The sequence below is a fragment of the Oryza sativa genome, chromosome 1 (genome assembly GCF_034140825.1).
Source record: "Oryza sativa Japonica Group chromosome 1, ASM3414082v1".
NCBI lineage: Eukaryota > Viridiplantae > Streptophyta > Magnoliopsida > Poales > Poaceae > Oryza > Oryza sativa.
In genome coordinates this window covers 7,598,396-7,610,737 of record NC_089035.1, presented here as the reverse complement: position 1 = coordinate 7,610,737, position 12,342 = coordinate 7,598,396, and the positions used below count along the sequence as shown (strand labels likewise).

Genomic DNA, 12,342 nt, shown 5'->3' with positions numbered 1-12,342 from the left:
CCAGGAGATTCTTCCCAGGTGCACACGAGTGAGGACAATGTGTTGGTCGGTATCAGAGCCTGCACATGAGTGATTTCGAGATGGGTGACCGACCGGGAGATTCTTCTTGGGTGCACACGAGCGGAGCAATTTCGGGATGGGTGACTAACTGGGAGATTCTTCCCAGGTGCACACAACGGGTGCACATGAGGAGCAATTTTGGGATGGGTGACCGATCGGGAGATTCTTCTCCGGGTGCACACAAGTGATTTTGAGGACAATGTGTTGGTCTGCACATGAGTGATTTCGAGATGGGTGACCGACCGGGAGATTCTTCTTGGGTGCACACGAGCGGAGCAATTTCGGGATGGGTAACCGACTGGAAGATTCTTCCCAGGTGCACACAACGGGTGCACATGAGTGGAGCAATTTCGGGATGGGTGACCGATCGGGAGATTCTTCCCGGGTGCACACAAGTGATTTTGAGGACAATGTGTTGGTCGGTATCAGAGCCTGCACATGAGTGATTTCAAGATGGGTGACTGACCGGGAGATTCTTCCCGGATGCACACAAGTGGAGCAATTTCAGGATGGGTGACCGACCGGGAGATTCTTCCCGGGTGCACACGAGTGAGGATAATGTGTTGATCGGTATCAGAGACGACTCTCGCGGGACGTTACAAAATCGTCGGTGTCTTAAGGGGCGAGAGGCGGGGCGTTACAAAATGGTGCCAGAGCCGACTCTGACTCTCGGTGTCTCGGTGTCTTAAGGGGGTGAGGATGTGACATCCCGACCCAGGGCTTAATAGGATTAATAGATCGTTGGTGTCTAATTTTGGGATGGGTGACCGACAGGGAGATTCTTCCCAGGTGCACACGAGTGGAGCAATTTCGGGATGGGTGACCGACCGAGAGATTCTTTTCCGGGTGCACACGAGTGATTTCGGGATGGGTGACCGACCGAGAGATTCTTCTTGGTGCACACGAGTGAGGACAATATGTTGGTCGGTATGAGAGCCGACTCTCGCGGGACGTTACAAAATCGTCGGTGTCTTAAGGAGGGGAGGCGGGACGTTACAAAATGGTATCAGAGCTGACTCTGACTCTCGATGTCTTAAGGGGGTGAGGATGTGACATCCGGCCCAGGGCTTAATAGGATTAATAGAATATTCATATCAACAAGTTACAACTTCTTTTCCGGAAGCCGATCTCGAAAAAACTCTGAGGCGGCCCAGGGCTTAATAGGGTCAATAGAATACTCATATCAACAAGTTGCAACTTCATTTCCGAAAGCCGATCTCGAAAGAACTCTGAGGTTAAACGTGCTTGGCTTGGAGCAATTTCTCTGTGAGAAAAGTATATGACCTATGAAAACTGCCAGATGTAAGTGGGCCCGGTCTGGGAGAGGCGGGACGTTACATTGTTTCTTCATATTCTCACAAACAAACTACCAATTAGCTAGTACTTTTTAAAATATTAAGCTCGCCAAATAGAACCAACAGTGTTACATCCATTCAACAGAATCTCCGGTTAATGCACATGTTTCATATAGAAGTTTATTAAAATATAACTATACGAAAGAGTTTTATAACAAATCTTGTGATATATTTCCCATTTAAAATTTTTATTTATTTAATAATAGTTTGAGATTTGACTGACACATTTCATCATCACCATTTAGATGAAAAATATGTAGTGCAAATCACATATGTAGTGGAAATTTGAAAACTACCGTTGGATCGAGAAGTGGATGTTCAGGATTCGTCCACGTCACTATGAGTTAAAATAACTCTAAGTAAAATTTTAACTTCTGAGTGAATCTGCGAGTTAAAATTTTAACTCATGGAGTCATGGTGACGTGGACGAATCTCGAAGATTTATTTCTTGATCCAAAGATAGTTTCCAAGTTTTCACCACTACACATATATGTAGTGCAACCATATTTTCCTGTTAAGTGGAATCACTCATTACGGTTGATAGAAGAAGGCATCACGTCGATCGGTCCACTATGAGACGAAAACTAATGACAACCAAGCTTTATTTGACACACAGCCCATATCCAATGAACCCGACAACAAGACAAAAGTAACTAATAATTGATTAATTTCCCCTTAAAAATAATTTATTAATTGGGTAAAGTTTGGTGGCTAGAGATTTGTCACGTATTTCATCAAGTAAGTTATTTTTAGTGGGGAAAAAAATTAAAAATCGCATAGCACAAACTCACCATAGGGCTTCTGCTTACCTCTATTACTCCCTCCATTTTATATTATAAGTCTCTTTGCCTTTTCTAATATTACATTAATAAAATTTTAACCATATTTATAGAAAAAAGCAATATTTATATCACCAAATTACTTTTATTAAATCTAACATTAAACAAATTTTGATAGTTTTTTTTAGTGTTGAAAATATTGCTATCTTTTTTTACATTCTTGGTTAAAGTTAAAAATTTTAACTTAGAAAAAAAAGTCAAAAACAGAGTGGCCCTCCTTCCATTCTCTCCTTTCATTTCCATACGCGAAAAGTAAGCATCGTCTCCTCCCTAATTATATGGATATGATCCGTTAATTTACAAGCCCCCAATCTATCTCAAATTATATGGGATTGATCCGTTACAACTTACATGCATATAGGAGTGCACTTATGTAACTAGTGAAAAAAAAGGAATAAGTTCACTTTTACTCCCTAAAAAGTGATCCGGATCTAATCCATGACCTTAAACCGCAAAACCGGATATCTCGACCCCCTAACTATTGAAACCTGTGCAATTTGACTCCTGGTTTTGGAGGGTGGTTTCGCTGACATGGCGCTAACGTGGCGGTGTTGACCTAATATGTGGTGCTGGATATGGCGCTTAGGTGGCATTTCAATTAAAAACATATATATGGGACCCGTTTGTCATTCACACACACAAAATTGTGGGGCCCACTAACATGTGGGCCCCACATGTCATCCTCTCCCTTTCTTCTTCCTCTCCCCTCCCTTCTCTCTTTCTTTCTCCCTCTCCCCTTCGGCCATCCGTGAGGAGCGAGCGGCGGCGGGCAGGAGCTGAAGTAACGGCGACGGTGGCGGGACCTGATGCAGGAGCTAGCTGGAGCGGTGGCGGCGATGGGTGTGGGCCGGAGTGGTGGCGGCCGGCGGGAGCTGAAGCGGCGGACGGCGGTGGCGGCAGGCTGGAGCTGACGCGAGTGGAGGGGAGGAGGAGAAGGAGGAGGCACTGGACTACGAGGTCGCACCTCCTCGCGGCGGCGATGCGAATGGATGCGGGGAGGTGGTGGACGGCGACGAGGAGCTCAGATCCCGGCATAGGGAGTGGCGGCGGCGGCGGAGGAGAAGGAGGTAGTCCCATGTTGTCCGCTCAAGTCTCCCCCGGCACCCTCGGGCCACGCCGGCGCCTAGCTCTTGGCCCGCCGAAGCTTTCGACCGCCATCCCCCCTCTCCCACCCCTGTGTCAGCTCCAACCCGCCGCCGCCACCGCTTCAGTTCCCACTGGCCGCTATCGCTTCATCCCCCACCCGCCGCCGCTCGCTCCCCGCGGACAGCCGAAGTGGAGAGGAAGAAAGAAAGAGAGAAGGGCGGAGGAGGGGAGGAAGAAGAAAGGGAGAGTATGACATGTGGGGTCCATATGTCAGTAGCCCCCACAATTGTTTGTGTGTGTGAATGACAAACGGATCCCACATATATGTTTTTAATTGAAATGCCACCTAAGCGCCACGTCAGCACCATAGACTAGGTCAACACCGCCACGTCAGCAAAACCGCCCTCCAAAACCGCCAAGGGAGTCAAATTACAATGGTTTCAATAGTCAAATTACAATAGTTTGCGGTTTAGGGTTATGGATTAGATTCGGGTCACTTTTAGGGAGTCAAAGTGAACTTATTACAAAAAAGGTATTATTAGAGGCCCATTAGGCATGAGCCCATCCCCTCTCTTGCCAGCGGCCCATCAAAACGGTGGCTCATTGGGCCCAGCCCAAGCCTCCGCCACGGGCCGCAGCCGCTTCTCTCAGCCCATGGACTCTCGAACGGCCCACCTCAACCCGCGACTAGTGTTTTGTGCGAGCGGCGGCGGCGCCGCCGCCGGCGAGAGGAGTTACTCCGAGCAGATGGGGCGGCGGGTCCTGAACAACGCGCGGCGCACGACGGCGAAGGCAGCCCATCTCCGGCGTCACGGCCTCCTTCCTTAGCACCGAGGTGAGTACTAAGTACTAATTACTAAACCCTATCCATCTACCAGCCTCTTCCTACTGCTCCCGTGGTCCACTGAAGAAATCAATCCCATCAAAGCAGAGGATAATGTTTGGAGTAGTTGTGACGGATGCTCTACTGGAGTGGTCAGCTGCTGTGCATTTTGGGGTTTTAAGAAAACTACCAAAAGGAAAAGGAGGTGAGGTGATCTGGTCATTTCAGTTCAGAGTAGTATGTAGGATCGTTCGGTACCTAGGCTTGATAATCGGCTTATAATTTGCCCCATCTGGATGGACAAAATGTGGTGACTTAGTGTGAAACTGTGAATTGCTATTGGAACATATTCATAAGATTGCTACTAGTAGATTTTCTATTTGGTAGCTTTGCCAAGCAGTTTTGTAGTATCTGCTAATCCTCCTCCATTTTTAGCTGTTCAGGTCAGGCATGTGTTCGCTATTCCCCAGACTATGCTGCGCTTGAGGCCTTTGTGCTTCTTGGCGTGTTGACAAGTTAAGAGTGTTTGCCTTACTAAACCCGTCTTCAGTTTTGAATGCATGCTGTTATGCACCATAGCAGTAAAGGGATAACAGGCCAAAGGAAAACAAAGTGATAGTTGGCATACTGCCTTGCCTGTTTGCTTCTTTTATTTTGGCTTCTGCGTGCGAAAAAAGTACAGGAAATATTCTGATTTTGCTCAGTGCCCTTAATTTGTTTATCCAACATCTGTTCTCTGTTCAGTATTCTGATATTTAAAGTTTCAATATTTTTCAGGGTACATAAAAAAATTTGAGGTCATCGATCCCCATAGAGTTGGAAAAAATCAATGTAGACCTTGATGGAAGGATTAAAGATTGTAAGAATCTTACCTATAGGCAGGACCACAGGATATTAGCGAAGGAAATAGAACAATACAGAATTCAAATGCTTCAAACGCGGCAGGTATTCCATCTCAATTTTTACCGCTGACATATTCAGTCAGTTGTTGATGAAGATCTGATAAGTTCTTGATTTGAATATTAGATACTGTATATGCTTTTGAAAGAATGGAAAATATGCAATATCAATTGTGTAAATTATGTTTAGGAGCAACTAAATGTTCGACTAGATTAGACAGTAGCCTAAATGTCTTAGTATCATGAACGCCTATTCCCTGAGAAAACTTTAATAATTGATGCTTCCAATTAGCGTAATTGTATTGTACCTTCTTAGTTGCAATTGTTTTGTTTCTGAGGCAGCACACTCTTTTGACATGTCAGTGCAAAATGTTTTAAAAGAGGTTGCAGTAAAATATGGACTGTGAGAAAAATGATAAGTAGCACCATGGATGAAGTGCCCCAGGTGCAAATGGCCTTTCGAGAAGCAAACAAATGATGGCTGCTGAGATCCATGGACCATGGGCTATCATTTTGGTGTAATAAGTCATTTTTGTCTAATACGATATCTTGCAATTTCCACTCCCATTTATGACATTTTCAGGGAGATTATGTTGCGGAACTAATTGGTGTTGTCTAGAGTGTATGTAATTAACTAGTCGTTACTCGATTCATATCTATTTTTGCAATGGGCTAGTTCCAAATTTACATATCAATTTAATGCTCTACTCCCTCATGGCCTCATTTTACAGTGTGGTATTTCAGCAGGGTTAATGGACTATTTCGTGATCACAACTCCAAATTTTGTTCTGGACCATGAGGAAACAATTAGCCAAAATGTGGGCGGGCAAGTCCATGGTTATTTTCATTGAGAAGGAACACTGTTTTTCCTATCTTGTTATGTCTGCCCTTGTTATCCTGTGTGCTATCGCTGAACCCATTTTGTTTCTACTTTGAGTAATGTTGCTTCTGTTTATAGCAACAAAAAAATTGTAACTCAAAGAACTATTAAATGCCAATTGTTAAACAAAAAGATTGTAATCCTTTGTTTGGAGTATTCATAAAAAGATTATAATCCTTTATTTGGAGTATTCTTTCTGTAGGCTTAATATGACAACTGCATCTAGATATTTGGAGATACATGAGTAACTATTTGGAGATACAAGCTTTTCAGAAATCTTGCCTGTACTGAAGGTTAAAATTTTCTCCTCTTTTTTGTCTGTAATCGTGGTGTTCATGTGTGTGAAATTGATGTTTTGACTGGAACTTCTCTAGCGTTGTCGTCAAATCATGAAACTCCTGTAATTCTGGGGGAGAACTGTAAGGGAAAACAAAAAAAAAACAAGGTAAATTCCTTGGATATCATACACTTGTGACTTGTGTTCGAGTCCCTGAAGATTTTTTTGGGTTTTGTAATCTGATAGAATATGCTACCTTTAAATTCTTAGGCGGAAGAAATATCTTTAATTTGTGGCAGCAGTGGAAGAAGTGCAAGAACCTGTTCACAAATCCCAAGTCATTGTCAAGGCCTCAGGGGACCAAATGAGGCGTTACATCCTTCACAAGAAAAATGTCGTACAAAATGTAGGGATTCAAATTTATGATTTCAAGGTTAATGCTGCAGTTTCAAACAAGTTATGTAACGTACGAATACCCGAAATGTTTCATCACATCACTGAGGAGGACCGTGCGATGTTTTAATCTAGATATAGGATTTTCAAACGATTTTGGAGGAAATTTGCTGGTTCTTGCGATATTCCCCTAATTCATTTTTTTTCCTCCCTCTGCAAAAAAGTAGGTAGATTCAAACTTTATCCGAAATAACTGGTGGATATTTGTACGCTGCCCCTGAGGAACTAGCTGGTCGTCTCCAGAAGTCCAGAGGAAGCCAAGAGATGGGCTCCGCTTCGCTGGCGACGCAGCCTTCGCCGGCGGCGTGCCTCCCGTCCCTGCCCGCCGGCGGCCGTCTCCGCCTCCGCCTGGCTCCACCACCCCGCGCTCCGCCGCGCCTCTGCAAGCGCGCCGGTATCTCATTACCCCTTCCAGTTTCCCTCTTTTTTTTCGTGTTTGTTCTTTGATTTTTTTAAAAAAAATTATTGTTTCAAATTTGAAGTTGCTTGCAATTCGGTCACTTGTTACCCTCATATGCGTACGATAAGTTGTTGTAGTGCAATTTTTTTTTCGTTTTCTTTCCATATGGTAGCAACCTTGGAAGTGAAATCATGGTTGATAAGGGCTTTGAATTTACATGGTACAACATTTTGTATCATGACTTCATGTTCATGATCATCTCCTTGAAATCTCTGAATGGCAGCAGAGCATTCCTAGGAATTTCTCATCAGCAGTAGTGGTTTGTACATGGACTATAGTCATTTTTAATTTTATTTATACGGTAGGCTGAAATTACTATACTTGTACTACTTGAACACATTCTGAATTTGTACCGTCTGTTTGGTGCTGATAGGTGTTGTTCTTATTGCTGTAGGCAAACTCCGGGTTGTTACCATCAGATCAGCTCATAGTGGTGTGAGCAATGTATCTGTAGAAACCCCTCCTGACAATGAGGCATCCGTGACCGGTGCTGCTTACGGCTTCAGAGGAGCAACAACATCGCTTACGAATGAGATGTTAACTTTGTCGAAGAAGATTACTCTTGTCAGGCATGGTTTGAGCACTTGGAATGCGGAAAGCCGCGTACAGGTTGGTATTTACCTTTCAATCAGAGGTTCACTGCAACTTCTGCTCCCATTTCTTTCCCATGATTAATATTTTGGTGAGGTGTACACTGTTTGTAGATGTGGTTTCTTTGTTTAAGTTTTGGTGCTCATTAGACTGCATGAACAAACAACCATTTTAACAATTTGTTTACGATACCTGTTGCAACTTTATATTTAGTTCATGGAATCTCCTCAATAATCGAGATGCATTTTATTGAATGCGTTAATGAACCAGTTTCTTTTGTCTAGGGAAGCTCAAATCTGTCCGTGTTAACAGAAACTGGTGCCAAGCAGGCAGAGAAATGTCGCGATGCCCTTGCGAACATGAAATTCGACGTTTGTTTCTCTAGTCCTATCTCACGGGCAAAGGTTCTAATTCAATAATCCTAATATGAATCTATCACTTGTTACCTAAATAACACAAATGCTTGACTACGTTGTTCTTTATACGCAGTCAACTGCCGAAATTATATGGAAGGGAAAGGAGGAGCCTCTTATATTTCTTGATTCTTTAAAAGAGGCTCATCTATTCTTCTTAGAGGGCATGACCAATGGTATGTTGTTGCTTGTACAAGCCTTCAATCTCTTCACTCTTACTGTCCATTTACGCAAAATGACCTTAGTAAATACTTGGAGGCAGCGGATGCTAAGAAGGAATATCCAGAGTTGTACACCAGATGGCGGGAGGATCCTTCAAATTTCAAGGTCAATGGCATATACCCAGTTCGGAAGTTATGGGGAACAGCAAGAGAAGCTTGGAAGGAAATCTTGCTTACTCCAGTATGAACCTTTCAACCTTTCAAATTCTCTTCTTTTGGGTATCTTGAACATTCATTCTGTTCTCCACATTTTTTGTGCCAGGGAGAAAATATGTTGGTCGTTACTCACAAATCTATTTTGCGCGCACTCATCTGCACCGCGCTAGGTCTTCCTCCTGAGAGGCAAGTTGGACCTTTCCTATGGCTACAGTTTGGAGTCTTATGTACACTTGGATTGGAAAAATTCGTTGAAAATATTACGAGTTGCTTCACAATATTACCCAACTTACAAGATTGCAAACATTTCCTTTTTCTTCTTTTTTTTTGAAATAGCAATTTAATCATGCAGGTTTCGTTCCATTGATGTGAACAATGGTGGCATGTGCGTCTTCACTGTAAACAAGCGAGGAGAGGCTATGCTTCAAGCCCTTAACATGACAGCACACATGTATAGTGACCATACATACCAGTATTAGTTATCTGTTCTTCTCTTTTTTGGGGGGGTGTCTGCATTTCTGTCAAGTATATTAGCAGTTTAGCACACCCTGATTAGACAAACTTCATTCTCGATGAAATAGCATGGATAGGTCACACAAATCGACCCTCTCTGATATAGTTGTTGATGTGAATATAAACTGTTTACAAGGATCAACTACTCAACTAGTGATGCGCTGAAAAGTGAAAACTGAACATTTTTTAACCAGTCTAAGCAAGCTTTGATCATCAACTACTACTTATGTACTCCCTCCGTCCTCAAAAAAAAAGGCATCCTGTATTTTCGTGTCCAACGTTTGACCGTCTGTCTTATATGAAATTTTTTATAATTAGTATTTTCATTGTTGTTAGATGATAAAACATGATTAATACTTTATACGTGACTTGTCTTTTTAATTTTTTTCATATTTTTTTCAAATAAAATGGACGATCAAACGTTGGACACGAAAATCCAGGGTTTGTCTTTTTTTTTGGGATGGAGGGAGTAGGTCACTTGTACATTTTTTCTGGATTTTACCCCATGATATATGGTTTTCTGAGTGAGAATGAATATCACAACCAACTGCACTATTAAGAAAAAAGGAAGAAAAATGCTGAATGACCATGAGTTATGACAACCAATTGCACCCTTAATAAAGAAAAAGGAAGAAAATTGCTAATGACCAGCCATCTGGGAGAAACAGGGCTTCTAATTGGCTGTCATTTGATAACGAGTCATGATATGAGCAGTAAACCCTGTTATTAAAACAAGAGAGGACAAGAGGGATTTTGTCTGTATCCTTTCCGTTGACTCCAGAAGGGATTTCTTTACTCACAAAATAACTTCATTTTTAACCGTCTGAGATTGCGACCTCTGACCCTGTCATGTAATAACTGGTTGAAGGAAATTTTGGACTTTAACCAAATCGTGGATAACATAAATAACCGATGTGTCAAACATCCTAAACAATTTTGAAACTCTCATGTGACATATCCTTCTGAAATTTACAATTTTACATGCCATACTGGATTAAGAAGCCACAACACAAAACTTACAATTTTTCTGTTTACATAATAGTAGCAGTTGCGATCTATATCACTAGCTAGCTGTATACAGAAACTATGTGCTTTCATACTATAACGTTTGATCATCACTACTATAGAAAAGCCTTTACAAGAAAACATATAAAAAAAATAAGAGATTTTCTCCCATTCTTGAAGAGGCACAGACGTCCGTGGCATTTTTATCCAACGGCTATATAACTCTCCAAGAATAATAAGAAACCTCTTAAAAAAACAGGCTGTTAATCTCACTTACAAGCACCTACTCTATCTCAAAATAAATAAAATTCTGTACATAATTCTGTACATAAATAAAAATTAATTTATTTTAGAACGGAGAGAGTACTACTGACTCTAAATTTAGAACGACACCTCTACTACTCTAAAAAGCTAAAAAGCTAGTAGTAGAGATGCTCATGGGAACATGGGGAGTGTGTAAATGGAGTACATGAGCATGAGGTAGTAGAGGACGATGGTGGCGGAGCCGGCGACGAGAGCCGACCTGACGCGGTCGCAGAAGAGCGGCACCTGGACACAGATCGCGATCCAGCCGGCGTGGCTGTTGCCGTTCTTCCCCAGCTCCGCCATGGCGCCCGCCGCCGCGAACGCGCCGGCGAGCACCATGCCGAGCACCACGTCGGCCATCAGCAGCAGCCTCGCGGCGAGCTTGCTCGTCGACGACGGCACGAGCAGGACGACCAAGCTGCACGCGCTCACGGCGGCGTTGGCGGCGACGAAGAACCTGCATCCAGGAGATCGGTCGGTCGGTGGAATTCTTCAGGAACATAACTGCAAATGCAAACGAAATGTGCCAGTGCTTGTGGTGTTCTCTCCCAGAATAAACGAGTTAGTATGGGACATATTCAGATTCGTAGTATTAGAAAATGTTAAATCCCGTATTAGATTCCTTTATTTAAGGATGATGAAGAGAGTAGGTGCGTAGCGTGGCTTGTTTTTTTTCCTTTTTTTGACGATAACCTTCCAAACCTGTTGTCTTGTATCTTTTTTCATGTTTTATCAATATGAAACCTCTGCACAAATACGGTGCTACTGTGCTATTGCAACTTACACTAGCGATGGAGTGTAGCGGAACTTGGCCTGCACCTCCATGCCGTAGACGATGACCTCATCATGGCTCATGGCCATGAGCACCGCCGCGACCGCCGCGGCGCCGGCGGCGGCCACCCTGAGCACGACGGCGACGATCCACCGAGCCTTGGCGGAGAACATCTTTGTGTGTGTGTTTGTGTGTGGATGTGTGTTACAAGGTGATTGACACACTGAGAGCCTGAGAGGGAGAGAGGGCGGCAATATGTGTATTTGAAACTATGAAATGCTCAAGATAATGATAAGGGTACAAGCAGATAATGTTAAGAGTACATGAAGTGGTTTCGTGATGTGATGGATTAAGTAGGAGAAGAGTTGCATGGCATCTTTAATATAGGACTTGCCAACTAGTATAATTGCACAAAAAATATTAGTTTGTAGTGTCGGCTTTGTTTTTTTAAAAAAATGATGGTTATGGGAGCGGTTTATAAATTATAGATGTCCCCATAAACCGATGGTTACCTGTTGGAAAGATGTGAATTTGAATAAAATTTGCATTAAATTAAAAATTTAGAATTGTTCCCATCCGATTATTGTCATGTAGCACAAGTATTTGGCGCCCTTGTTCCTTGAATCTTTCTTACCCTTATGTTTGCATGCACATGCTTAACGTAACAGAACTTCTTTTTAGTATTTTACCACGGTTGATGTTATTAGAACAACTCAATTTTGCTCCTTCTGAACCCTCAAGGGATATCTCTTGTATATATCACAAACAAATTAAAGAAATACAACAGGGAGAGGCCCCTTTAGCTTAAGCTTCTTAGGATGAACAATGATCAAGCCAATTAGCTAGTGTAGTTTAAAATATGAGACTGTCAAATCAGCCGGGCAGCTTCCTCAAGAAGTTAGGACGATGATGCTGTCTTATTAACTGCTCCGTGTCACAGGGGCCCCCGATGTTTTCTTGCCCTAAGTAGTCATCGCGGCTAATCCACATCCAGAAAAGAAAATTTCAATGATTTATTAATCTGAAGCTGGTAGCCCTGGTACACAGGTTTTTTCTGCGAGGCCGCAAGTTTTTTACCCTTTGTATTGACTGCAAAATGGAAACTATTTCTGTATATATATCTCCAACTAGTTAAACTCCCTCCATTTGCGCTTTTGTCTTTTTCTCTTTCTCCTTAGCACGTGATATACTATTCCATTTTTTTAAAAAAAGTTCCACTCGTTCATGTGTACA

At 42.7% G+C, this 12,342-nt stretch overlaps 2 protein-coding genes and 1 long non-coding RNA gene across 5 annotated transcripts; 2 read left to right on the top strand and 1 right to left on the bottom strand.

The window, feature by feature from the left end:
- Positions 1–4,066: 4,066 nt before the first annotated feature.
- On the top strand, positions 4,067–6,127 carry LOC136356325 (uncharacterized). 3 transcript variants are annotated; one of them, XR_010741045.1, is made up of 5 exons: positions 4,067–4,175; positions 4,272–4,368; positions 4,607–4,678; positions 4,941–5,108; positions 5,807–6,127. It is a non-coding gene; the product is annotated as an uncharacterized lncRNA (long non-coding RNA). The 3 variants fall into 3 exon arrangements; XR_010741044.1 differs by having other exon boundaries at positions 4,599–4,678; XR_010741048.1 differs by lacking the exon at positions 4,607–4,678.
- Positions 6,128–6,907: 780 nt separating this feature from the next.
- Positions 6,908–9,225, top strand: LOC4327790 (probable 2-carboxy-D-arabinitol-1-phosphatase). The gene is made up of 7 exons (XM_015771475.3): positions 6,908–7,066; positions 7,527–7,741; positions 8,008–8,127; positions 8,213–8,312; positions 8,399–8,538; positions 8,620–8,699; positions 8,866–9,225. The coding sequence occupies exons 1-7, from the start codon at positions 6,937–6,939 to the stop codon at positions 8,990–8,992; spliced, it is 912 nt and encodes a 303-aa protein (XP_015626961.1). The 5' UTR covers positions 6,908–6,936; the 3' UTR covers positions 8,993–9,225.
- Positions 9,226–9,960: 735 nt separating this feature from the next.
- LOC4327789 (CASP-like protein 1C1) lies at positions 9,961–11,460 on the bottom strand. The gene is made up of 2 exons (NM_001401724.1): positions 11,122–11,460; positions 9,961–10,794 (listed from the first exon to the last, which is right to left on the bottom strand). Exons 1-2 carry the CDS (start codon positions 11,280–11,282, stop codon positions 10,467–10,469), a joined length of 489 nt encoding a protein of 162 aa, NP_001388653.1. The 5' UTR covers positions 11,283–11,460; the 3' UTR covers positions 9,961–10,466.
- Positions 11,461–12,342: the final 882 nt, after the last annotated feature.